The sequence below is a fragment of the Lineus longissimus genome, chromosome 17, assembly GCF_910592395.1.
Source record: "Lineus longissimus chromosome 17, tnLinLong1.2, whole genome shotgun sequence".
NCBI lineage: Eukaryota > Metazoa > Nemertea > Pilidiophora > Heteronemertea > Lineidae > Lineus > Lineus longissimus.
Window position 1 is genome coordinate 6,376,315 of NC_088324.1, and position 26,551 is coordinate 6,402,865.

At 40.6% G+C, this 26,551-nt stretch overlaps 1 protein-coding gene across 1 annotated transcript; it reads left to right on the top strand.

Annotated features, from left to right (window-relative positions):
* Window positions 1–1,977: 1,977 nt before the first annotated feature.
* LOC135500983 (uncharacterized) lies at window positions 1,978–3,025 on the top strand. Its single transcript, XM_064792702.1, has 2 exons — window positions 1,978–2,963; window positions 3,011–3,025. Exons 1-2 carry the CDS (start codon window positions 2,115–2,117, stop codon window positions 3,023–3,025), a joined length of 864 nt encoding a protein of 287 aa, XP_064648772.1. The 5' UTR covers window positions 1,978–2,114.
* Window positions 3,026–26,551: the final 23,526 nt, after the last annotated feature.

Sequence of the window (26,551 nt, forward strand, 5' to 3'; positions counted from 1 at the left end):
TATAGTACAATTTGAGAAATATTGGCATCTGTTCAACAAGATAGCTGCCGAAACATCAGCATTAGTTGCAGCGAACATTATGCCGAACAGGGTATATCGCAAAAGCTTTCTTAATTCTTGATATTGTGCTGCTCGAGGGGAAATTGCTGAAAACAATGCATAGGCCTATTCGTGAATGTGGCAGTTGTCTTTATGTCTATCAATACCTCGAGAGCTTTTTCAAGTAATAAAAGCTTAATTAGCTATCCAGATCAGAGTTCAATATATTTACAGTAATATAGTAATATATCTACAGAAAGAGAAGTTCCTTATACATGTATGTAAATTGTCGATCAGACGAATACTAAGCTAGCTATGTGCCAAAGTATAAACCAGGCACAAGCCCAATGATACTGGGTCAAGGAAGTTTTGTTAATGCTTTCGACTCTTCCGTAGCATTCTTGTTCACCAAACAAGGAACAGTGCACGAAACTTTACAAACATTAGTAGTTGTGGACCATATTCGATCTAAGCTTGATTGTACCAGAGAATGCTTGAGACAATTCATGACTAGTGAGGCAGAAAGGTGTCTCGGGTTCCTTTACGAAGTCAGAAGGACCAGTTGTGCAGTTTACCAAGTATTTGTGTCGATCTCATCTTTAGATAATTATGGAGCGACGACAACAAGGTATCAACGACAGGAATTTGCATGTACAAAGCAAACAAAGCAAGATATTACATTTTCATTGAAAAAAAGTTGTTTTAAATCATCTGACCCATCTTCTCTGATAATGGCATGACGATAGCACTGATAATAAGTGAGCTGCGAGCTAACGACTGAGATAAACAAAAGACAAGGTAGCTCATCAATGTGGTACAAATTAGTTACGTGACTGAAAAATCTAACCCACTTGCACAACTTCACATATTACCTATTATCCCTGAAAGTAAAAGCTCTCCGCCATGCAGGGTGAATCCCCTCTACAGGTAACTATGCAGCGACGTCAAGCCGATATCAGCTACAGGAATTTTGAAAATTAAATCACAGTGAGTGTAGCTGCAAAATGATAATATAATCCGAGGATGTCTGTACGGAAAGCTTAGGTGGAAAGGGGAAAAGGAAATGGGAAAAGCGTAATGCTGAAAGTATAAATCGCTTGAGATCTGCGGGTTTTTTTACTTGATGCGTTTGATAACAAGTTAGACCTGTAAGAAAGGCAAACAAATGAAGAAAAACGCCGACTCATATAACGCATGAGACGATGATAATGACGCAATTAGTCACAAACAGCTCAATATTGATGACTCATCGGAAGACTTTAATAATCTATATCGCAAATGATGACTTGGATATTTGTACAAATTTTGACTTTCGCTCTAATAAATTAATGATATGTACCACACACACACAAACAACGAGAGCATTGCTGTAAATACAATTGAAAGTTATTCCAAATTGTGATCATTGAAATTACAGGTGATAAAGATTGATACCTTTTTTATTGGCCACCCGATATATCCTTTCAAACTCAATCTACTTTCCACTCAAGCAAAAAATGATTTATTAATAACAAAGACACAAGAAACATTTTGTTTCTCATAGCGAGAACTCGATCAATATAATATATAGATATTAAACGTATTGACTTCATATAGTTCATATAATGTAATATTACAAGCAAAACTGGACATCTCATCGTTATTTTCCAAATGGTTCAAGGCACGATGTCGGATTCGACTTGGTACAACAGTCAGACCGATTATGACAGTTGCTCGGAATCATGGCATAAATTCCAAAAACGTGCTGTTAATTGACTTCAACTTTTGTTGGTGTTTGATGGTCGCATCAGTGATGATTTCGTGGTCATACGTTATGTGCATTTGTGTGCTGATAACACTTAATATAGGAGTTGTGACTGCTGGCTCTCCCCCGAAAGGTAAGACAGAGACCACGATATAAGGGCATTGTTGTTCCCAACAAGTTAGTCAGTGATTCTGTTTCATCTCATTATCACGTCACTACGTGATCACTTGAGATAGTGTACGCCCACTAGCTCCTCACTTGTGACCTTGCTACGCTCCTTGCAAGACGTTCTTTGTTTTACTTCCACTTGTGACCCATTTCGGATTTTATCATGGATTCTGAAGTTTTGGACTACATTGATGATGATGATGTTCAAGCGGGCCCCTCTAATAAGGGTGCCACGGATACTAAGGATGCCGGGGGACCTTCCCTCGGTGCAATTCTGCTGGGTATGTCCCAGACATTAGAGCGCCTTGATAAGCGCATGGGCGAAGCAAATATTGTTGAGCAGCCCAAGAAAAGAAAAGTCACACAAGAAGCGCTAGACGCTGGTGCTGACGATGATGTTGAAATGGCCGACGATGATGATGCTGAGGCCCTGCTGGCAGGATCGTCTGATGACGATCACCCTGCCGAATATAATGAGGAATCTGAGGACGACGATCCGTTTTCCTCGATTGCAGATGAGGTCGTAGAGACCGAGAAGTGTGGCCCTGAGCTAGGGGCGACTCTTGCCAAAATTATAAATAAACGGTTCTGGGAACCGACGGCCCTTGACCTAATCAAGGAAAAACAGGCAAATTATGCAAAACCAAAGAACTGTGAGGCTTTGACGGTCCCACAGGTCAACCCGGAGCTAAGACGCAAACTGTCCAAAGAGTTGAAAAACCAGGACAAAGGGCTCGGGTTTTGCCAAAAAGATCTGGTGAAAGGGTCTATTGCAGTTGCTCAAGCAACTCAAGAAATATCCAAGCTAATAAGCAAGGACAAACGGGAGCCGATCATTAGAAAGCTCACCGACGCTCTAGCGCTATTTGGCCATTCTAATTATTCCCTTTCAATGCGACGGAGGGAATTGATCAAACCGGGCCTAAAAGCCAAATATGCCGGTTTGACCTCCGAAACGGTCCCTCTCACGAAAAACCTCTTTGGGGACGAGATAGAAAAGACCTTGAAAAAAGTTGGTCGTACGGATGATGTCGGCAGAGATGCCGCTATCAGTTACAGAGGAGGCCACCGTAGTTATGGTTCAAAAAACTACGGAGGCTACAACCCCCAATACGGCCGGGGGAATTATCGAAACAACCAATACAGGGGAAGAAACTCAAGAAAGCCCTGGTCCAGACAATCATGGAAGAAGCAGCCCGGCAGCGGGACAGCAGACAGAAAGTAGAAACTAGGATTGTCACTCCGCAACCCAGCTCTCCAAAAGCTGTGGTGAGTTGCTGTCTCCCTTCTTCTGCATGCATGAACTACCAGAACTTTGTAGATAATACAATTAAGATTTCAAGATCTGAAGTTGAGAACTTTGAAGCCGGCAGAGTGGCTAAATTCAAAGATAGGTGGAAAAACTATACCTCTGACCCAGTCATTTTAAACGCTGTGTCGGGATACAATATTGACTTCATACAACAACCATATCAGGTTAAGCCCCCTCATGAGACGAAATTCACCGAGGAGGAGGGCGCAATAGTTGACAAAGAGATCTCGCAACTCTTAAGAAAGGGTGTGATCGAAGAATGTGATGAAACGGTACTCTTCCGAAATAAGGAGGGTGAATTTATTTCTACTGTCTTCACCCGCCCCAAAAAAGATGGGACGTCTCGAACAATCCTGAATCTAAAATATTTGAACCGGTTTGTTGAATACCACCATTTTAAAATGGAATCGCTGAAAACAGCTGTTGAAATGATGACACCAGGCTGTCACATGGCGACAATTGATATCAAAGACGCCTACTACTCTGTACCCATTTCAGAGAAGGACAGAAAATACCTCCGATTCCATAGAAAAGGGACAAAATATCAGTTCAGGGTCTTTCCCAACGGACTTGCCCCTTGTCCTCGTATATTTACCAAACTTTTGAAGCCTGTTGTGGCAATGTTGAGGAGAAGTGGAGTACAACTGGTAGTCTACATTGATGACATTTTTACTTGCGCTGGAAGCTCGTCGGAATGCCAGCGCAATGTTCGCCTAATTGTTGAAAGCTTACAGACGTTGGGTTTCATAATCCACCCAGAGAAATCATCTTTACACCCCAAGCAAACAGCTACTTTCTTGGGATTTGATCTCGATTCATTATGCATGGTTGTGAAAGTTGCAGCCAATAAACGACTAGGGATAAAAGATGCATGTAATGAACTCCTCCAACTAACCAATCCCAGGATAAGGTTTGTGGCTGAAGTCACTGGGAAACTAGTTGCAGCATGTCCGGGTGTGCAGATGGGACAACTTTATTACCGGCAACTTGAGAATGAGAAAATCAGTGCACTGCGGCTTTCCCATGGCAACTTTGAAGCCCGGATGACATTGTCTGACCTCGCGAAGTCTGATCTGAAGTGGTGGGTCATAAACATTGACAGTACAAGTAAACCACTCTCCCTTGGCAACCCGGACTTTGCAATCTGGACTGATGCTTCAGATGCTGGATTCGGTTTCTCAAGACCGGATATTAGTGTGACCAATGGGGACACATGGAAACCAGATGAGGCTGGTATGCATATAAATGTGAAAGAAATTACTGCTGTTTGGTTTGCATTAAAGGCGCTGTGCCCTCATGAAAGAGATAAACATATAAAAGTATTCACTGATAATATGACCACCTTGGCGTACATAAGAGACTTTGGTGGGAGCCATTCCTTGCAATGCAACGAAGTGGCAAGAAAGATTTGGGTTTGGGCTAGGGATAGAGACTTGTGGATCTCTATTGCCCATGTTCCGGGTGTTGATAATGTTACAGCGGATCGGGCTAGCAGGCACTTTGATCATGAAACAGAGTGGATGTTGGACCCAGATGAGTTCAGAAATATCATGCAACATTATCCAAAATTCGATATAAAGCTCGACCTTTTCGCATCGAGAAAAAACTATCAGTTGGATAGATTTATATCCTGGAAGCCCGATCCGGATGCAGAGGCGGTAGACGCATTCACCTTGAATTGGGGAACTGAAACATTTTATGCTTTCCCACCTTTCAGTATAATCAGCCGAGTCCTTCAAAAGATCATCCAGGACAAGGCCTCCGGCATCCTAGTGGTTCCAGACTGGCCCACTCAGCCTTGGTATGCGACAGTGAGGAAGCTGTTGATAGACAAGCCCCACATCATTCAAGCGAGGAAGCATCTCCTACGAATACCGGGAGTAGACAAGCTCCACCCACTTTGGAAACGAATAAAGCTATTGGCCTGCCCCTTGTCAGGGAGTCGTTGTTAGAGGAAGACATTTCTGCAGAGGCCGCCGAGGTTATCTTACGGTCTTGGCGGGGCGGGACACGTGTCGGTTATGACTCATATCTCAGGAAATGGGAGTCTTTCTGTCTCAGGCACGGGTGTGATCAAAGACATCCATCTGTGAGCAAAGTGCTTGATTTTTTGCTACAACTATATAAGACTGGCCTGGGACATAGTGCACTTAATTGTGCAAGATCAGCGCTGTCTACCATAATCATCTTTCCAGGAAATGTGCCTTGCGGACAACATAAAAGAGTTTGTCAATTCCTCCAGGGTGTCTTTAACGAAAGACCTTCATTGCCAAGCTATACGGTTACATGGGACATCAATCTCGTCCTTCTTTACCTTGAAAAAGTGGACACTTCTTCCATCAAAGAGTTGTCGCAAAAGACAGTTACCCTATTGGCCTTACTTACAGGTCAAAGGTTACACACACTACATAAATCAAAAAGGGAGAATCTCAAGTTTTCAGTTGGTGTGTGCAGTTTCTATGTGGATTCTTTGCTAAAAACAACTAAGCCAGGCAGACATCGGAAGGCCATTGTCTTAAAAGAATTTACGGATAGGCCTGATTTGTGCATTGTTGACACGCTTAGACATTATGTCTCACGGACAGATGATGCCTGTACGGATGGTGCTCTGTTTATTAGTTATGTGAAACCTAATAAGGCGGTTAGCCGTGACACACTTTCCCGTTGGGTGTCGTGTTCTTTAAGAGACTCTGGTGTTGACATTACATCATTTTCACCACATTCTTGCCGTTCTGCCTCTACCTCAAAAATGAAAGCGATTGGTGTGCCGATAGACGATGTCTTGCATTGTGGAGGATGGGCAAATGCAAAAACTTTTGCGAAATTCTATGATAGGCCGGTTAACACATCTGATAATGATGCCAATGCTGGACAGGCTCTAATTAAAGCGCTACCTGCTAAATAGTGGTTTGCTGTCGTGTTCTGGTGACTTATGCAACTTCATACAATATAATATGTACTAAAGTAGAGTCGAGTTATTACATACTCTAATACAGTAACTAAGGTAGTTTGTTTATTGTTACTCATGTCCTCAAGTCTTTCAAGTCTCAAGTGATCACGTAGTGACGTGATAATGAGATGAAACAGAATTAAAAAATTACACGAGACTTACCTGGTAAGTTGAAGTGTGATTGTGATTCTGTGAATCTCAGAATCACAAACGGAGGGATCACGCACCCTCCCTAGGTTTGTTCCCTTCCCTGTGATCCTTTTTTCTTTGAGGACATTCCGTATTTGTTTAGCTGAGGATTCAGCTTCGTTCAATAGTGAGGAGATAGTGGGCGTACACTATCTCAAGTGATCCCTCCGTTTGTGATTCTGAGATTCACAGAATCACAATCACACTTCAACTTACCAGGTAAGTCTCGTGTAATTTTTTAATTTGGCTTTAACTTACGAACATAACGTGAAGTCATAATACACGCTATATTCGTGACCTAACATGTTTGAACAACTGGCCTCGGCCTAGAACACCGATGATGGGCCAGACGAACATGTGTTAATGCTGAGAGATGAAATGCTTGTGACCACGTACGGGGGGGGGGGGCTGTTCTTAATTAAAGTCATTATAGTTGAAGTATTCGCTGGAAGAAACTGTCGTTTATGGGTTCTAGTACTTGATTCACAAACGCTTATTAGAAATATTACAATACTAATGTTATTATAATATGATTGTTAGCTCTTCTGGATTACAAGCTTGATGGATCTGATCCTGATATACAGTTTGTATATCACAGCACATATACAGTAAGTTTGAATTTTATCGGTCTTTTCGCAAGTTAGGCCAAACCTTATTAAAGTAAGCGTAATGGATACAAGAGGGGTGTTCAAAGCACACACTACCGCAAGGAATATTATGACACGATCAGGACAGATTGTCCTGTCATAGGATAATGTTTAATTCATGTCATTTGAAAATGACATGAGTAAGCCAGAGTTTGAAGAAAGCATTGATGCATTCTGATTTGAATGATCACTTAACTTTGAATGGGCCTAGATCAGTAGATGACTAACCAAAACTAAAGCTGACCTGTCCGAAATTACACTTTATTTCCAATCATGAAAAATTCAGTACATTCGGTTTTTGAAAATGTCCTTTTCTAAATCAATTCTCATTACTTTTAAGGTACATTCAGATTTCTGACTATAGGAACAGTGGAATTATAAGGCATCACCTGGATCATCATTCTCAATCTCATTGTCCTCAGCATCTTCATCTTCGAGAAGGTCATTAGCAATATTTCTGTACTCCCCGTTTTCATTCGGGACGAGTCCGGCTACCTGAAAGGCACGTGCTGTGGATTCAGGAGGGACGTCATCGGAAGCTCGGCTATGTAGAACAAATGGAAGGGGTATTCTTGGACAGGTGCCATCGGCTGCAGTATTTGCATGCTTCCAGTCTTTCCAGCGGCGCTGACGTGAGCTTTAAATGCCCTCAAAATGGTCAAATCCAAAGGTTGACTCATAGATGTGCACCGCACGGGAATGTTATCAAGGAGCACACCAGCTCCTAAAATAGGGGCACAGAATTCATCAGCAAAGTGAGGTCTAAACTGATCTAAGAGTAAAAGCCTTGTATTTGGTTCAAATTCACTAATGAATGGAAAAAAGACTTCATCAAGCCAATGTTGGAGTGTGTCATGATTCTCCAACCCTGACCGTGATGAAGTGGCGCGGACATTTTCAGGAATATTTCCAAGTCCACGAATTTCTCGGAAGAAGCCTGGTTCTCTGAACACAATATGGGCTGGCATTTTTTCCCCATTAGATCGAATTGTCAACCCAACGGTACATCCTAATTAAGAATTGCCCCTTGAAGTTTTAACGTCAACATCCCTCTGTCCCAGAGTAGCTGCCGTATACATGGGCAGAAAGTCCGACTGACAAAAGGTTTTATTCATATTGTAAATTGTATGTTTCCTCACTGTGTCCCTGACGTTTCCTTGAAATCGGCGGACACGCTCATTTGTGTCAGCTGGATTCGAGGTCGTGTTTCTTGTCTTGCGACGGAATACAATACGTTTCCGTATCAAGAAATCGCTGATACATCCTGGAGAGCACTGAAAGATGGACCGCTCCGGTCGGTTCAAAAGGTAGTTGTCTCTATCATCACCTTGAAGCTCATCCCACCAGCGGTGAAATTCCAGCTCGGCAGCATGGACCAGATCACCTCTGGATACGGGGTGGGCAAGACGAGAAATTCGAGAAATCGGTTGTGAACCTGCTCCTCCACTTGTGGCCACCATCCGTCGTGATCGCTTCTGACCCTCCTACTTGGAGCATTGTTCTCGGCCTGCTCCATTAACGTTTCCCGATTTGCTATCCATCTTCGAAATGACGTAACTGCCAACCTGAAGCGTCTGGCATACTCTGCCACATTAAGCAGCCAACCATGTTCAATCGCATGTTCGCAATCGAGGACGTGGCGCAATGGTGCAGTTACACTATAGCTGTTGTGACGTCTTGGTAGTCTAGAACTAGCAACTTCATCATCCTCATCAGTGTCCATACCAATGGCAGTTGAGAGTATGAACACAAGATACAACAGATTTTTGCGAATTTTCGCATTGGGCATTATCTCCAGCTGGAAAAGGTCTGTCTCTCCAGCTGGAAAAGGTCTGTCCTGAAGCTCATAGGCCTGCTTGTACCATAAACCTACCTGTACCTATTACATCACGGCAATAATCTAGTCAAACAGACCACTCTCATGGGGACATCAAGCCTGGCTGAAAATTGATTAGGCCAAGTTGACGCTACTCCAGGATCTAATGCTTGCCTGATTTCTCCCATTGTGGGCCTCAAATTGGCCTTGGCTTTAAATTAGGCCGAAGACCGATCCGAAAATCCGAACTTACTGTATATAGTAACTGGCTTCAGGCCACTTCGGGTCACTTTAGCCCAATGGTAATAGGCAGGTTTCGCACCGTTACGAACTACGAAAACCGAGCACGAAAATCGAAAGAAGACGAAGAAATATTCTCATAGGGGAGCAAAATCTAAAGTGTTCTCCTGCTTGTTGGCTGGGGAAGCCTAATGTAACGAAGAATTAGAAATAGTTTTATTATAATAGTGGATTAAAATCAATAGTCTTCACCAGCCAACAAGCTTAATTAACAACATCACCTTACAACCGGAAAGCAACTATCACTTATATGTTTACCATCCCGTGACCAGCTCAATTTTTAGCATTTTTATTTCGTAGCCCATCTGGAAATGCGGAGTACGTTGAGTCTCTAGTTTTTGGGAAAGTGCTTCAGTTTAATGATAAGCACGCATCTGCAACTCTACCTTATATAAATACATTCAAATACAAACACATTACAATTACCTTTTATATAAGATTCCTTCAGGACAAGCTTGCCAAGAATATGTGGGTAAGTTTTTATACTGATGTAGAAGCTATTAGCGTAGGAGATAACCCACAAAAGGAAGTGGAGATTGGTATTTGGCACACGGATACCTCTAAACATATCAATGCACACGACTTTTTTCACTTTTCAGTCGGCTATCAATCGATTGTCAGTCGCAAATGTTGGCAGCATTTTGCTGTTACAATTACCAGGAATAAGTCTATTCCTAAGCCCCATGTCAAACTTTATAGGAACGGGAACCTCTTGAGAATGACAAAGTATCACCGATATAAAAACACGCATGTGTGGAGAAAGTATTCATTTTTGGGTAAATTCATTCAAATGAATCAAATGTCAAATTTTAGGTTTTACCCAACTATCGTGACAAAACTTGATATTTTAAGGGGAAAAAAAAGAGGTAGGTTGGTAAACTCGTTTATTATCTGAGCCTGAGGGCTTCACCACGACTTTGAAGACGAGTTTATTATTTTCATATTATGCACTGGTCCGAATAGGAATTTTAGGATATTATTGTGCTGGGAGACGTAATTTTCTTGTGAAAACTTGTATTTATGTTGATATTAGAAAACTGTAATTCACCATCCAATCAGTCGTAAAAGGGCATCATCAGATACCTACGCTAATCAAATAAAATATCAGCATTTTTTAGCATTTTTTGTTTGGGGCTCTCCCCGATTCGCCAAGCAAAAAGGAAACATCTATATCTACAGCAAGACGTCACAGCGTAGACCCATGGCTCCATGCAGCGCCTTACTAGTATCGGTCCTCATGGAGAGGATCGACGCATGGAGGGCTGACTCGGTTCAAATCGGAGTCAACATCGGAATAGCATGATAATTCGAGCAGATTTTGAATTTTTCCTTTTTTTGTGAAATTGGTCGATGGAAACAAGTTTATAGAGGTGACTTGGCAGCCGACAGCTTGGGAATACTGCCCTTCAATTACTAATACCAACGGTCCTCCGAACAAGCATATTTCGGCTCAAATTTAAATATTAGCTTCTTGTCTCCTCCAATAATTAACTTTGGAATAGCTTTATAGTACAATTTGAGAAATATAGGCATTTGTTCAACGAGATAGCTACCGAAACATGAGCATTAGTTGCAGTGAACATATGCCGAACAGCGTATATCGCAAAAGCTTTCTTAATTCTTGATATTGTGTTGCTCGAGGGGAAATTGCTGAAAACAATGCATAGGCCTATTCGTGAATGTGGCAGTTGTCTTTATTTCTATAAACACCTCGAGAGCTTTTTCAAGTAATAAAAGCTTAATTAGCTATCCAGATCAGAGTCCAATATATTTACAGTAATATAGTAATATGTCTACAGAAAGAGCAGTTCCTTATATGTAAATTGTCGATCAGACGAATACTAAGCTAGCTATGTGCCAAAGTACAAACCAGGCACAAGACCAATGATACTGGGTCAAGGAAGTTTTGTTAATGCTTTCGACTCTTCCGTAGCATTCTTGTTCACCAAACAAGGAACAGTGCACGAAACTTTACAGGAATTAGTAGTTGTGGACCATATTCGATCTAAGCTTGATTGTACCAGAGAATGCTTGAAACAATTCATGACGAGTGAGGCAGAAAAGTGTCTCGGGTTCCTTTACGAAGTCAGAAGGACCAGTTGTGCGGTTTACAAAGTATTTGTGTCGATCTCATCTTTAAATAATTATGGGGCGACGACAACAAGGTATCAACGACAGGAATTTGCATGTACCTAAAGTAATAGAGCTCACTATCTAAGGAACAAAACAAGATATTACATTTTCATTGAAAAAAAGTCTTTGTAAATCATCTGACCCATCTGCTCTGAAAATGGCATGACGATAGCACTGATAATAAGTGAGCTGTGAGCTAACGACTGAGATAAACAAAAGACAAGGTAGCTCCCCAATGTGGTACAAATTAGTTACGTGACTGAAAAATCTAACCCACTTGCAAAACTTCACATATTACCTATTATCCCAGGAAGTAAAAGCTCTCCGCCATGCAGGGTGAACCCCCTCTACAGGTAACTATGCAGCGACGTCAAGCCGATATCAACTACAGGAATTTTGAAAATTAACTCACAGCGAGTGGAGCTACAAAATGATAATATGATCCGAGGATGTCTGTACGGAAAGCTTAGGTGGAAAGGGGAAAAGGAAATGGGAAAAGCGTAATGCTGAAAGTATAAATCGCTTGAAATCTGCGGTTTTTTTAGTTGATGCGTTTGATAACAAGTTAGACCTGTAAGAAAGGCAAACTAATGAAGAAAAACGCCGACTTATATAACGCATGAGACGATAATAATGACGCAATTAGTCACAAACAGCTCAATATTGATGACTCATCGGAAGACTTTAATAATCTATATCGCAAATGATGACTTGGATATTTGTACAAATTTTGACTTTCGCTCTTATAAATTAATGATATGTACCACACACACACAAACAACGAGAGCATTGCTGTAAATACAATTGAAAGTTATTCCAAATTGTGATCATTGAAATTACAGGTGATAAAGATTGATACCTTTTTTATTGGCCACCCGATATATCCTTTCAAACTCAATCTACTTTCCACTCAAGCAAAAAATGATTTATTGATAACAAAGACACAAGAAACATTTTGTTTCTCATAGCGAGAACTCGATCAATATAATATATAGATATTAAACGTATTGACTTCATATAGTTCATATAATGCAATATTACACCGACGAATTCAAAGCAAAACTGGACATCCTATCGCTATTTTCCAAATGGTTCAAGGCACTAGGTCGTATTCGACTTGGTACAAGAGTAAGACCGATTATGACAGTTGATCAGAATCATGGCAGAGATTCCGAAAACGTGCTGTTAATTGACTTCAACTTTTGCTGGTGTTTGATGGTGGCATCAGTGATGATTTCGTGGTCATACTTAATGTGCATTTGTGTGCTTATAACACTTAATATAGGAGGTGTGACTGCTGGCTCTCCCCCGAAAGGTAAGATAGAGACCACGATATAAGGGCGTTCTTAAAATTAAGCTCATTATAGTTTAAGTATTCGCTGCAAGAAACTGTCGTTTATGGGTTCTAATATGATTGTTAGCTCTTCTGGATTACAAGCTTGATGGATCTGATCCGGATATACGGTTAGTATATCACATCACTTAACAGTAAGTTTGAATTTTATCGGTCTTTTCGCAAGTTAGGCCAAACCTTATTAAAGTGTGCATAATGGGTACAAGAGGGTACGTGTTCAAAGCACACACTACCGCAAGGAATATTATGACACGATCAGGACAGATTGTCCTGTCATACGATAATGTTTAATTCATGTCATTTGAAAATGACATGAGTGAGCCAGAGTTTGAAGAAAGCATTGATGCATTCTGTTTTGAAAAATCACTTAACTTTGAGTTGGCCTAGATCAGTAGATGACTGACCAAAACTAATGCTGACCTGTCCGAAATTACACTTTATTTCCAATCATGAAAAATTCAGTACATTCGCTTTTTGAAAATGTCCTTTTCTAAATCAATTCTCATTACGTTTAAGGCACATTCAGATTTCTGACCATAGGAAGAGTAAAAAAAAATAAGGCATCACCTGAATCATTATTCTCAAGCTGATCAAAATCAATCTCATTGTCCTCATCATCTTCATCTTAAGGAAGGTCATTAGCAATATTTCTGTACTCCCCGTTTTCATTCCGGATGAGTCCAGCTACCTGAAAGGCACGTGCTGTGGATTCAGAGGGGAGGTCATCCCAAGCTCGGCTATGTAGAATAGATGCAAGGGGTTGACTCATAGATGTGCACCGCGCGGGAATGTTATCAAGGAGCACACCAGCTTCTACAATAGGGGTACAGAATTCATCAGCCAAGTGAGGTCTAAACTGATCTAAGAGTAAAAGATCTAAGAGTAAAAGCCTTGTATTTGGTTCAAATTCACCGACGAAATACAATACGTTTCCGTTTCATGAAATCGCTGATCCATCCTGGAGAGCACTGAAAGAGGGACCGTTCCGGTCGGTTCAAAAGGTAGTTGTCTCTATCATCACTTGGTAGATCATCCCACCAGCGGTGAAATTCCAGCTCGGCAGCATGGACCAGATCACCTCTGGAGACGGTGAGGGCAAGACGAGAAATTCGAGAAATCGGTTGTGAGCCTGCTCCTCCACTTGTGGCCGCCATCCGTCGTGGTCGCTTCTGACCCTCCTACTTTGAGCATTGTTCTCGGCCTGCTCCATTAACGTTTCCCGATTTGCTATCCATCTTCGCAATGACGTATCTGCCAACCTGAAGCGTCCGGCATATTCTGCCACATTAAGCAGCCAACCATGTTCAATCGCATGTTCGCAATCGATGACGCGGGCGCAATCGTGCAGTTACACTCTAGCTGTTGTGACGTCTTGGTAGTCTAGAACTAGCAACTTCATCATCCTCATCAGTGTCCATACCAATGGGAGTTGAGAGTATGAACACAAGATACAACAGATTTTTTCGAATTTTCGCATTGGGCATTATCTCCAGCTGGAAAAGCTCTGTCCTGAAGCTTAGAGGCCTGCATGTACCATAAACCTACCTGTACATATTACATCACGGCAATAATCGAGTCAAGCAAACCACACTCATGGGGACATCAAGCCTGGCTGAAAATTGATTAGGCCAAGTTGACGCTACTGCCTAACCCAGGATCTAATGCTTACCTGATTTCTCCCATTGTGGGCCTCAAATTGGTTTTGGCTGTAAACTAGGCCGAAGACCGATAAAATCCGAACTTGCTGTATATAGTAACTGGCTTCAGGCCACTTCGGGTCACTTTAGCCCAATGGTAATAGGCAGGTTTCGCACCGTTACGAACTACGAAAACCGAGCACGAAAATCGAAAGAAGACGAAGAGATATTCTCATAGGGGAGCAAAATCTAAAGTCTTCTCCTGCTTGTTGGCTGGGGAAGCGTAATGTAACGAAGAATTAGACATATTTTTTATTATAATAGTGGATTAAAATCAATAGTCTTCACCAGCCAACCCAAGCTTAATTAAAAACATCACTTTACAACCGGAAAGCAACTATCACTTACATGTTTACCATCCCGTGACCAGCTCAATTTTTATCATTTTTATCTCGTAGCCTATCTGGAAATGCGAAGTACGTTGAGTCTCTAGTTTTTGGGAAAGTGCTTCAGTTTAATGATAAGCACGCATCTGCAACTCTACCTTATGTAAATACATTCAAATACAAACAGATTACAATTACCTTTTATATAAGATTCCTTCAGGACAAGCTTGCCCAGAATATGTGGATAAGTTTCTATACTGATGTAGAAAGAATTAGCATAGGAGATAACCCACGTAAGGAAGTGGAGATTGGTATTTGGCACACGGATACCTCTAAATATATCAATGCACGAGACTTTTTTCACTTTTCAGTCGGCTATCAATCGTTTGTCAGTCGCAAATGTTGGCAGCATTTTGCTGTTACAATTACCAGGAATCAGTCTATTCCTAAGCCCCATGTCAAACTTTATAGGAACGGGAACCTCTTAAGAATGACAAAGTATGAGCGATATAAAAACACGCATGTGTGGAGAAAGTATTCATTTTTGGGTAAATTCATTCAAATGAATCAAATGTCGAATTTTAGGTTTTACCCAACTATCGTGACAAAACTTGATATTTTAAGGGGAAAAAAAAGAGGTAGGTTGGTCAACTCGTTAATTATCTGAGCCTGAGGGCTTCACCACGACTTTGAAGACGAGTTTATTATTTTCATATTATGCACTGGTCCGAATAGGAATTTTAGGATATTATTGTGCTTGGAGACGTAATTTTCTTGTGAAAACTTGAATTTATGTTGATATTAGAAAACTGTAATTCACCATCCAATCAGTCGTAAATGGGCATCATCAGATACCTACGCTAATCAAATAAAAAATCAGCATTTTTTAGCATGCGAAATGTCCCCAAACCTCTTCGGCACAAGCAGCTTGTTTTTAAAGGAATGTGTTTATTTTTCTCCTGTTTCTTAACAAACAATACTTCTGAATGTTTTTGACGATCTGTAAATTTTGTTTGTACTCTTAGTTATAAAAAACACTATTTTCGTAAATGTTCCCCCTCAACCCTTCACCTCATTAACAGGGTCACTGAAGGCAGTGAAGGCAGTGTTGCTTTGCCGTGATTTGTTGGGCAGAAACCTTGCAAACTACGCCTTTTCTTTCCCACTTTTCTAATTGTTCGAAGCTAACTTAGGAAAAGATGACGAATGTACGCACTGCCAGTGTATTTTAATGTGTTCAAGCAATTACAAGTTATGTCATCTGCCACCGAGGTTGTTTGGGGCTCTCCCCGATTCGCCAAGTAAAAAGGAAACATCTATATCTACAGCAAGACGTCACAGCGTAGATCCATGGCTCCATGCAGCGGCTTACTAGTGCATCGGTCCTCATGGACAGGATCGACGCATGGAGGGCTGACTCGGTTCAAATCGGAGTCAACATCGGAATAGCATGATAATTCAAGCAGATTTGGAATTTTTCCCTTTTTTCGTGAAATTGGTCGATGGAAACAACTTTATGGAGGTGACTGGGCAGCCGACAGCTTGGGAATACTGCCCATCAATTACTAATACCAACGGTCCTCCGAACAAGCATATTTCGGCTCAAATTTAGATATTAACTTCTTGTGTCCTCCAATAATGAACTTTGGAATAGCTTTATAGTACAATTTGAGAAATATTGGCATCTGTTCAACAAGATAGCGGCCGAAACATGACCATTATTTGCAGCGAACATATGCCGAACAGGGTATATCGCAAAAGCTTTCTTAATTCTTGATATTGTGCTGCTCTAGGGGAAATTGCTGAAAACAATGCATAGGCCTATTCATGAATGGGGCAGTTGTCTTTATGTCTGAAAACACCTCGAGAGCTTTTTCAAGTAATAAAAGCTTAATAGCTATCCAGATCAGAGTTCAATATATTTACAGTAATATAGTAATATGTCTATAGAAAGAGAAGTTCCTTATATGTAAATTGTCGATCAGACGAATACTAAAGCTAGATATGTGCCAAAGTATAAACCAGGCACAAGACCAATGATACTGGGTCAAGGAAGTTTTGTTAATGCTTTCCACTCTTCCGTAGCATTCCTGTTCACCAAACAAGGTACAGTGCACGAAACTTTACAAGAATTAGTAGTTGTGGAACATATTCGATCTAAGCTTGATTGTACCAGAGAATGCTTGAGACAATTCATGACTAGTGAGGCAGAAAAGTGTCTCGGGTTCCTTTACGAAGTCAGAAGAACCAGTTGTGCGGTTTACAACGTATTTGTGTCGATCTCATCTTTAAATAATTATGGAGCGACAACAACCAGGTATCAACGACAGGAATTTGCATGTACCTAAAGTAATAGAGCTCGCTATTTAAGGGACAAAGCAAGATATTACATTTTCATTGAAAAAAAATTGTTGTAAATCATCTGACCCATCTTTTCTGAAATTGGCATGACGATAGCACTGATAATGAAACTGCCAGGGGCCATTGTGCTCACCGTATAGATATTTTGTGCTTTGGAATTCATCCAGATTAAGAAACATTGTACATGTATAGTATATAGGTCAAACCAAAGTCGGTATGACACGTGATGTATCGTTGCTTGTAGTAAGTACCATAAGAATATCATCAAAAACAAGTCACTAATGAAAAAGATATTGCACGTTTAACCTATTTTAGTTTTTGCCTCCTGGTGGCCGAGTTGGTACCAGTTCAGATCGAAATTCGGTGTCCGAGGTTACATGACGTAGGGAGTCATGTGTATCAAATTTCAAGTTCAAAGCTTTAGTGGTTAAGAAACGTGCCATTGTTACAATCAAACGACCAATTTACGCCATTTGACCTCTGTGACCTTGAAAAGCAGGTCAGATCAAAAATTCATATGATATGTGATGTATCCTTGCTAGGAGAAATTCAGGGTCAGAGGTCACCTGACCTAGGGGGTCCTTTAAACAAAGTCTCAAGTTCATAGCCCTAGGGGTTAACAAACGTTCCACAGATTCGATCAAATGGCCAATTTACACCATTTGACCTCTGTGACCTTGACAAGTATGTCAAATCAAAAACCCGTATCATATGTGATGTATCCTTGCTAAGAGTATCTACCATAAAAATTTTACCAAAAACTAATCAGTAATAAGCGAGATATGGCACTATTCAAATTTTTGGTTTTGGCCACCTGGGGGCCAAGTAAAAAAATCAGACCAGAACGAAAATCAGTGTCACAGGTCATCTGACCTAGGGGGTCTTGTGTACTAAGTTTAAAGTTCATAGCTTAAGTGGTTAAGAAACGTGCCATATTTACACACAAACGGCCAATTCACACCATTTGACCTCTGTAACCTTGAAAAGTACGCCACATCGACCTGATTTTTTGTGAACATGTAGAGCTATGTAACAGGTGTCTACATACCAAATTTAAAGATTATAGGACGAATAAAGACAAAACGTGCCACTATCGCTGAAATTTTAGAGTTTGACCTCTGTGACCTTGAAAAGTAGGTTAAATCAAAAACCCGTACGATATGTAATGTATCCTTGCTAGGGGTACATACCATGAAATGTTTCTCAAAAACAAATCAGTAATAAATGAGATATTGCACATTTTAACTTTTCAGTTTTAGCCCCCTGGTGGCAAAGTCAAGAATCAGACCGGAGCGAAATTCAGTTTCAGGGTACATATGACCTTGAGAATGATGTATATAAAGTTTCAGGTACATAGCACAAGCGGTTAAGAAACGTGCCACAGGATACGACGACGACGACGGACGACGACGACGACGGACGACGACGACGACGGACGACGACGACGACGGACGACGACGACGACGACGGACGACGGACACTGCGGCATCGTATAGACTCCCCTACGGTGAGCCAATAAGTGAGCTGCGAGATAACGACTGAGATAAACAAGAGACAAGGTAGCTCATCAATGTGGTACAAATTAGTTACGTGACTGAAAAAATCTAACCCACTTGCACAACTTCACATATTACCTATTATCCCTGAAAGTAAAAGCTCTCCGCCATGCAGGATGAATCCCCCCTACAGGTAACTATGCAGCGACGTCAAGCCGATATCAACTACAGGAATTTTGAAAATTAAATCACAGCGAGTGGAGCTGCAAAATGATAATATGCTCCTAGAATGTCTGTACGGAAAGCTCAGGTGGAAAGGGGAAAAGGAAATGGGAAAAGCGTAATGCTGAAAGTATAAATCGCTTGAAATCTGCGGGTTTTTTGGTTGATGCGCTTGATAACAAGTTAGACCTGTAAGAAAGGCAAACTAATGAAGAAAAACGCGGACTCATATAACGCATGAGACGATAATAATGAGGCAATTAGTCACAAACAGCTCAATATTGATGACTCATCGAAAGTCTTTAAAAATCTATATCGTAAATGATGACTTGGATATTTGTACAAATTTTGACTTTCGCTCTTATAAATTAATGATATGTACCACACACACACAAACAACGAGAGCATTGCTGTAAATACAATTGAAAGTTATTCCAAATTGTGATCATTGAAATTACAGGTGATAAAGATTGATACCTTTTTTATTGGCCACCCGATATATCCTTTCAAACTCAATCTACTTTCCACTCAAGCAAAAAATGATTTATTAGTAACAAAGACACAAGAAACATTTTGTTTCTCATAGCGAAAACTCGATCAATATAATAATATATAGATATTAGACGTATTGACTTCATATAGTTCATATAATGTAATATTACAACGGCGAATTCAAAGCAAAACTGGACATTCAAGGCACTAGGTCGTATTCGACTTGGTACAAGAGTAAGACCGATTATGACAGTTGATCAGAATCATGGCATAGATTCCAAAAACGTGCTGTTAATTGACTTCAACTTTTGCTGGTGTTTGATGGTGGCATCAGTGATGATTTCCTTGTCATACTTAATGTGCATATGTGCGCTTATAACACTTAATATAGGAGGTGTGACTGCTGGCTCTCCCCCGAAAGGTAAGATAGAGACCACGATATAAGGGCATTGTTGTTCCCAACAAGTTAGTCAGTGATTTGGCTTTAACTTACGAACATAACCTAAGGTCAAAGTACACGCTATATTCGTGACGTAACATGTTTGAATAACTGGCCTCGGCCTAGAAAACCGATGATGGGCCAGACGAACATGTGTTAATGCTGAAAGATGAAATGCTTGTGACCACGTACGGGGGGGGGGGGGGGCTGTTCTTAATTAAAGTCATTATAGTTTAAGTATTCGCTGCAAGAAACTGTCGTTTATGGGTTCTAGTACTTGATTCACAAACGTTTATTAGAAATATTACAAATACTAATGTTATTATAATATGATTGTTAGCTCTTCTGGATTACAAGCTTGATGGATCTGATCCGGATATACGGTTTGTATATCACAGTACATATACAGTAAGTAGTTTGAATTTTATCGGTATTTTCGCAAGTTAGGCCAAACCTTATTAAAGAGTGCGTAATGGGTACAAGAGGGGTGTTCAAAGCACACACTACCGCAAGGAAGATTATGACACAATCAGGACAGATTGTCCTGTCATACGATAATGTTTAATTCATGTCATTTGAAAATGACATGAGTAAGCCAGAGTTTGAAGAAAGCATTGATTCATTCTGATTTGAATGATCACTTAACTTTGAATGGGCCTAGATCAGTAGATGACTGACCAACACTAAAGCTGACCTGTCCGAAATTACACTTTATTTCCAATCATGAAAAATTCAGTACATTCGGTTTTTAAAAATGTCCTTTTCTAAATCAATTCTTATTACTTTTAAGGTACATTCAGATTTCTGACCATGGGAACAGTTGAATTATAAGGCATCACCTGGACCATTATTCTCAAGGTCATCAAAATCAATCTCACTGTTCTCAGCATCTTCATTTGCATCTTCGAGAAGGTCATTAGCAATATTTCTGTACTCCCCGTTTTCATTGGGGACGAGTCCGGCTACCTGAAAGGCACGTGCTGTGGATTCAGGAGGGACGTCATCCGAAGCTCGACTATGTAGAACAGATGCAAGGGGTATTCTGGGACAGGTGCCATCGGCTGCAGTATTTGCATGCTTCCAGTCTTTCCAGCGGCGCTGACGTGAGCTTTAAATGCCCTCTTAATGGTCAAGTCCAAAGGTTGACTCATAGATGTGCACCGCGCGCGAATGTTATCAAGGAGCACACCAGCTCCTAAAATAGGGGCACAGAATTCATCAGCCAAGTGAGGTCTAAACTGATCTAAGAGTAAAAGCCTTGTATTTGGTTCAAATTCACCAATGAATGGAGAAAAGACTTCATCAAGCCAATGTTGGAGTGTGTCATGATTCTCCCACTCTGACCGTGATGAAGTGACACGGACATTTTCAGGAATGTTTCTAAGTCCACGAATTTCTCGGATGAAGCCTGGTTCTCTGAACACAATATGGGCTGGCATTTTTTCCCCATTAGATCGAATTGTCAACCCAACGGTACATCCTAATTTAGAATTGCCCCTTGAAGTTTTAACGTCAACATCCCTCTATCCCGGAGTAGCTGCCGTATACATGGGCAGAAAGTCAGACTGACAAAAGGTTTCATTCATATTGTAAATTGTATGTTGTCACACTGTGTCCCTGTCGTTTCCTTGAAATCGGCGGTATTGCTCATTAGCGTCAGTTGGAATCGAAGTCGTGTTTCTTGTATTGCGACGAAATACAATACGTTTCCGTATCAAGAAATCGCTGATCCATCCTGGAGAGCACTGAAAGATGGACCGCTCCGGCCGGTTCAAAGGTAGTTGTCTCTATCATCACCTGGAAGCTCATCCCACCAGCGGTGAAATTCCAGCTCGGCAGCATGGACCAGATCACCTCTGGAGACGGTGAGGGCAAGACGAGAAATTCGAGAAATCGGTTGTGAACCTGCTCCTCCACTTGTGGCCACCATCCGTCGTGGTCGCTTCTGACCCTGCTACTTGGAGCATTGTTCTCGGCCTGCTCCATTAACGTTTCCCGATTTGCTATCCATCTTCGCAATGACGTAACTGCCAACCTGAAGCGTCTGGCATACTCTGCCACATTAAGCAGCCAACCATGTTCAATCGCATGTTCGCAATCGAGGACGTGGCGCAATGGTGCAGTTACACTATAGCTAATGTGACGTCTTGGTAGTCTAGAACTAGCAACTTCATCATCCTCATCAGTGTCCATACCAATGGCAGTTGAGAGTATGAACACAAGATACAACAGATTTTTTCGAATTTTCGCATTGGGCAATATCTCCAGCTGGAGAAGGTCTGTCTCTCCACCTGGAAAAGGTCTGTCCTGAAGCTTAAGGCCTACATGTACCATAATCCTACCTGTACCTATTACATCACGGCAATAATGGAGTCAAACAGACCACTCTCATGGGGACATCAAGCCTGGCTGAAAATTGATTAGGCCAAGTTGACGCTACTCCCGACCCCAGGATCTAATGCTTACCTGATTTCTCCCATTGTGGGCCTCAAATTGGTTTTGGCTGTAAACTAGGCCGAAGACCGATAAAATGGTAATAGGCAGGTTTCGCACCGTTACGAACTACGAAAACCGAGCACGAAAATCGAAAGAAGACGTAGAAATATTCTCAGAGGGGAGCAAAATCTAAAGTCTTCTCCTGCTTGTTGGCTGGGGAAGCCTAATGTAACGAAGAATTAGAAATAGTTTTATTATAATAGTGGATGAAAATCAATAGTCTTCACCAGCCAACAAGCTTAATTAAAAACATCACCTTACAACCGGAAAGCAACTATCACTTATATGTTTACCCTCCCGTGACCAGCTCAATTTTTATCTTTTTTATTTCGTAGCCTATCTGGAAATGCGAAGTACGTGGAGTCTCTAGCTTTTGGGAAAGTGCTTCAGTTTGATGATAAGCACGCATCTGCAACTCTACCTTATATAAATACATTCAAATACAAACAGATTACAATTACCTTTTATATAAGATTCCTTACGAACAAGCTTGCCCAGAATATGTGGGTACGTTTCTATACTGGTGTAGAAAGAATTAGCGTAGGAGATAACCCACACAAGGAAGTGGAGATTGGTGTTTGGCACACGAATACCTCAAAACATATCAATGCACGACACTTTTTCCACTTTTCAGTCGGCTATCAATCGATTTTCAGTCGCAAATGTTGGCAGCATTTTGCTGTTACAATTACCAGGAATATATCTACTCCTAAGACCCATGTCAAACTTTATAGGAACGGGAACCTCTTAAGAATGACAAAGTATAAGCGATATAAAAAAACGCATAGGTGGAGAAAGGTTTCATTTTTGGGTAAATTCATTCATATGAATCAAATGTCGAATTTTAGGTTTTACCCAACTATCGTGACAAAACTTGATATTTTAAGGGGCAAAAAAAGAGGTAGGTTGGTCAACTCGTTAATTATCTGAGCCGGAGGGCTTCACCACGACTTTGAAAACGAGTTTAATATTTTCATATGATGCACTGGTCCGAATAGGAATTTTAGGATATTATTGTGCTGGGAGACGTAGTTTTCTTGTGAAAACTTGAATTTATGTTGACATTAGACGACTGTAATTCACCATCCAATCAGTCGTTAATGGGCATCATCAGATACCTATGCTAATGAAATAAAAAATCAGCATCGGTCGGAATGGTTCAACCAAATTCTTATGTCAGGAAAACATCAGGACAATGGCAAATATTACTGCAGTTCATCATACGTTATCAGCAAGTTGGTATTTCGAGGACGAAATATACTATTGAAATGTTAGTCTACATATGCAAGTTGTGGCAATATTTTAGATTTTTTAGCATGCGAAATGTCCCCAAACCTCTTCGGCACAAGCAGCTTGTTTTTAAAGGAATGTGTTTATTTTTCTCCTGTTTCTTAGCAAACAATACTTCTGAATGTTTTTGACGATCTGTAAATTTTGTTTGTACTCTTAGTTATAAAAAACACGATTTTCGTAAATGTTCCCCCTCAAACCTTCACCTCAATAACAGGGTCACTGAAGGCAGTGAAGGCAGTGTTGCTTTGCCGTGATTTGTTGGGCAGAAACCTTGCAAACTACGCCTTTTCTTTCCCACTTTTCTAATTGTTCGAAGCTAACTTAGGAAAAGATGACGAATGTACGCACTGCCAGTGTATTTTAATGTGTTCAAGCAATTACAAGTTATGTCATCTGCCACCGAGGTTGTTTGGGGCTTCCCCGATTCGCCAAGCAAAAAGGAAACATCTATATCTACAGCAAGACGTCACAGCGTAGACCCATGGCTCCATGCAGCGCCTTACTAGTATCGGTCCTCATGGAGAGGATCGACGCATGGAGGGCTGACTCGGTTCAAATCGGAGTCAACATCGGAATAGCATGATAATTCGAGCAGATTTTGAATTTTTCCTTTTTTTGTGAAATTGGTCGATGGAAACAACTTTATAGAGGTGACTGGGCAGCCGATAGCTTGGGAATACTGCCCTTCAATTACTAATACCAACGGTCGTCCGAACAAGAATATTTCGGCTCAAATTTAAATATTAGCATCTTGTCTCCTCCAATAATGAACTTTGGAATAGCTTTATAGTACAATTTGAGAAATATAGGCATCTGTTCAACGAGATAGCTGCCGAAACATGAGCATTAGTTGCAGTGAACATATGCCGAACAGGGTATATCGCAAAAGTTTTCTTAATTCTTGATATTGTGCTGCTCGAGGGGAAATTGCTGAAAACAATGCATATGCCTATTCGTGAATGTTGCAGTTGTCTTTATGTCTATAAACACCTCGAGAACTTTTTCAAGTAATAAAAGCTTAATTAGCTATCCAGATCAGAGTCCAATATATTTACAGTAATATAGTTATATGTCTACAGAAAGAGAAGTTCCTTATATGTAAATTGTCGATCAGACGAATACTAAGCTAGCTATGTGCCAAAGTATAAACCAGGCACAAGACCAATGATACTGGATCAAGGAAGTTTTGTTAATGCTTTCGACTCTTCCGTAGCATTCTTGTTCACCAAACAAGGAACAGTGCACGAAACTTTACAAGAATTAGTAGTTGTGGACCATATTCGATCTAAGCTTGATTGTACCGGAGAATGCTTGAGACAATTCATGACCAGTGAGGCAGAAAAGTGTCTCGGAATCCTTTACGAAGTCAGAAGGACCAGTTGTGCGGTTTACAAAGTATTTGTGTCGATCTCATCTTTAAATAATTATGGAGCGACGACAACCAGATATCAACGACAGAAATTTGCATGTACCTAAAGTAATAGAGCTCACTATCTAAGGAACAAAGCAAGATATTACATTTTCATTGAAACAAGTTGTTGTAAATCATCTGACCCATCTTCTCTGAAAATTGAATGACGATAGCACTGATAATAAGAGAGTTGCGAGCTAACGACTGAGATAAACAAAAGACAAGGTAACTCATCAATGTGGTACAAATTAGTTACGTGACTGAAAAATCTAACCCACTTGTACAACTTCACATATTACCTATTATCCCTGAAAGTAAAAGCTCTCCGCCATGCAGGGTGAATCCCCTCTACAGGTAACTATGCAGCGACGTCAAGCCGATATCAACTACAGGAATTTTGAAAATTAAATCACAGCGAGTGGAGCTGCAAAAATGATAATATGCTCCTTGGATGTCTGTACGGAAAGTTCATGTGGAAAGGGAAAAGGGAAATGGGAAAATCGCAATGCTGAAAGTATAAATCGCTTGAAATCTGCGTTTTTTTTTGGTTGATGCGTTTGATAACAAGTTAGACCTGTAAGAAAGGCAAACTAATGAAGAAAAACGCCGACTCATATAACGCACGAGACGATAATAATGACGCAATTAGTCACAAACAGCTCAATATTGATGACTCATCGAAAGTCTTGAAAAATCTATATCGTAAATGATGACTTGGATATTTGTACAAATTTTGACTTTCGCTCTTATAAATTAATGATATGTACCACACACACACGAACAACGAGAGCATTGCTGTAAATACAATTGAAAGTTATTCCAAATTGTGATCATTGAAATTACAGGTGATAAAGATTGATACCTTTTTTATTGGCCACCCGATATATCCTTTCAAACTCAATCTACTTTCCACTCAAGCAAAAAATGATTTATTAATAACAAAGACACAAGAAACATTTTGTTTCTCATAGCGAGAACTCGATCAATATAATATATAGATATTAAACGTATTGACTTCATATAGTTCATATAATGTAATATTACAACGGCGAATTCAAAGCAAAACTGGACATCCCATCGCTATTTTCCAAATGGTTCAAGGCACTAGGTCGTATTCGACTTGGTACAAGAGTAAGACTGATTATGACAGCTGATCGGAATCATGGCATAGATACCAAAAACGTGCGGTTGATTGACTTCAACTTTTGTTGGTGTTTGATGGTGGCATCAGTGATGATTTCGTTGTCATACTTTATGTGCACTTGTGCACTTATAACACTTAATATAGGAGGTGTGACTGCTGGCTCTCCCCCAAAAGGTAAGATAGAGGCCACGATATAAGGGCATTGTTGTTCCCAACAAGTTAGTCAGTGATTTAGCTTTAACTTACGAACATAACGTGAAGTCAAAGTACACGCTATATTCGTGACCTAACATGTTTGAACAACTGGCCTCGGCCTAGAACACCGATGATGGGCCAGACGAGCATGTGTTTATGAGAGATGAAATGCTTGTGACCACGTACGGGGGGGGGGCTGTTCTCAATTAAAGTCTCTATAGTTTAAGTATTCGCTGCAAGAAACTGTCGTTTATGGGTTCTAGTACTTTTTTTCACAAACGCTTATTAGAAATATTACAAATACTAATGTTATTATGATATGATTGT

Excerpts from the sequence above, each read along its gene's own strand:
- LOC135500983 (XM_064792702.1), top strand. The coding sequence starts at position 2,115 with ATGGATTCTGAAGTTTTGGACTACATTGATGATGATGATGTTCAAGCG.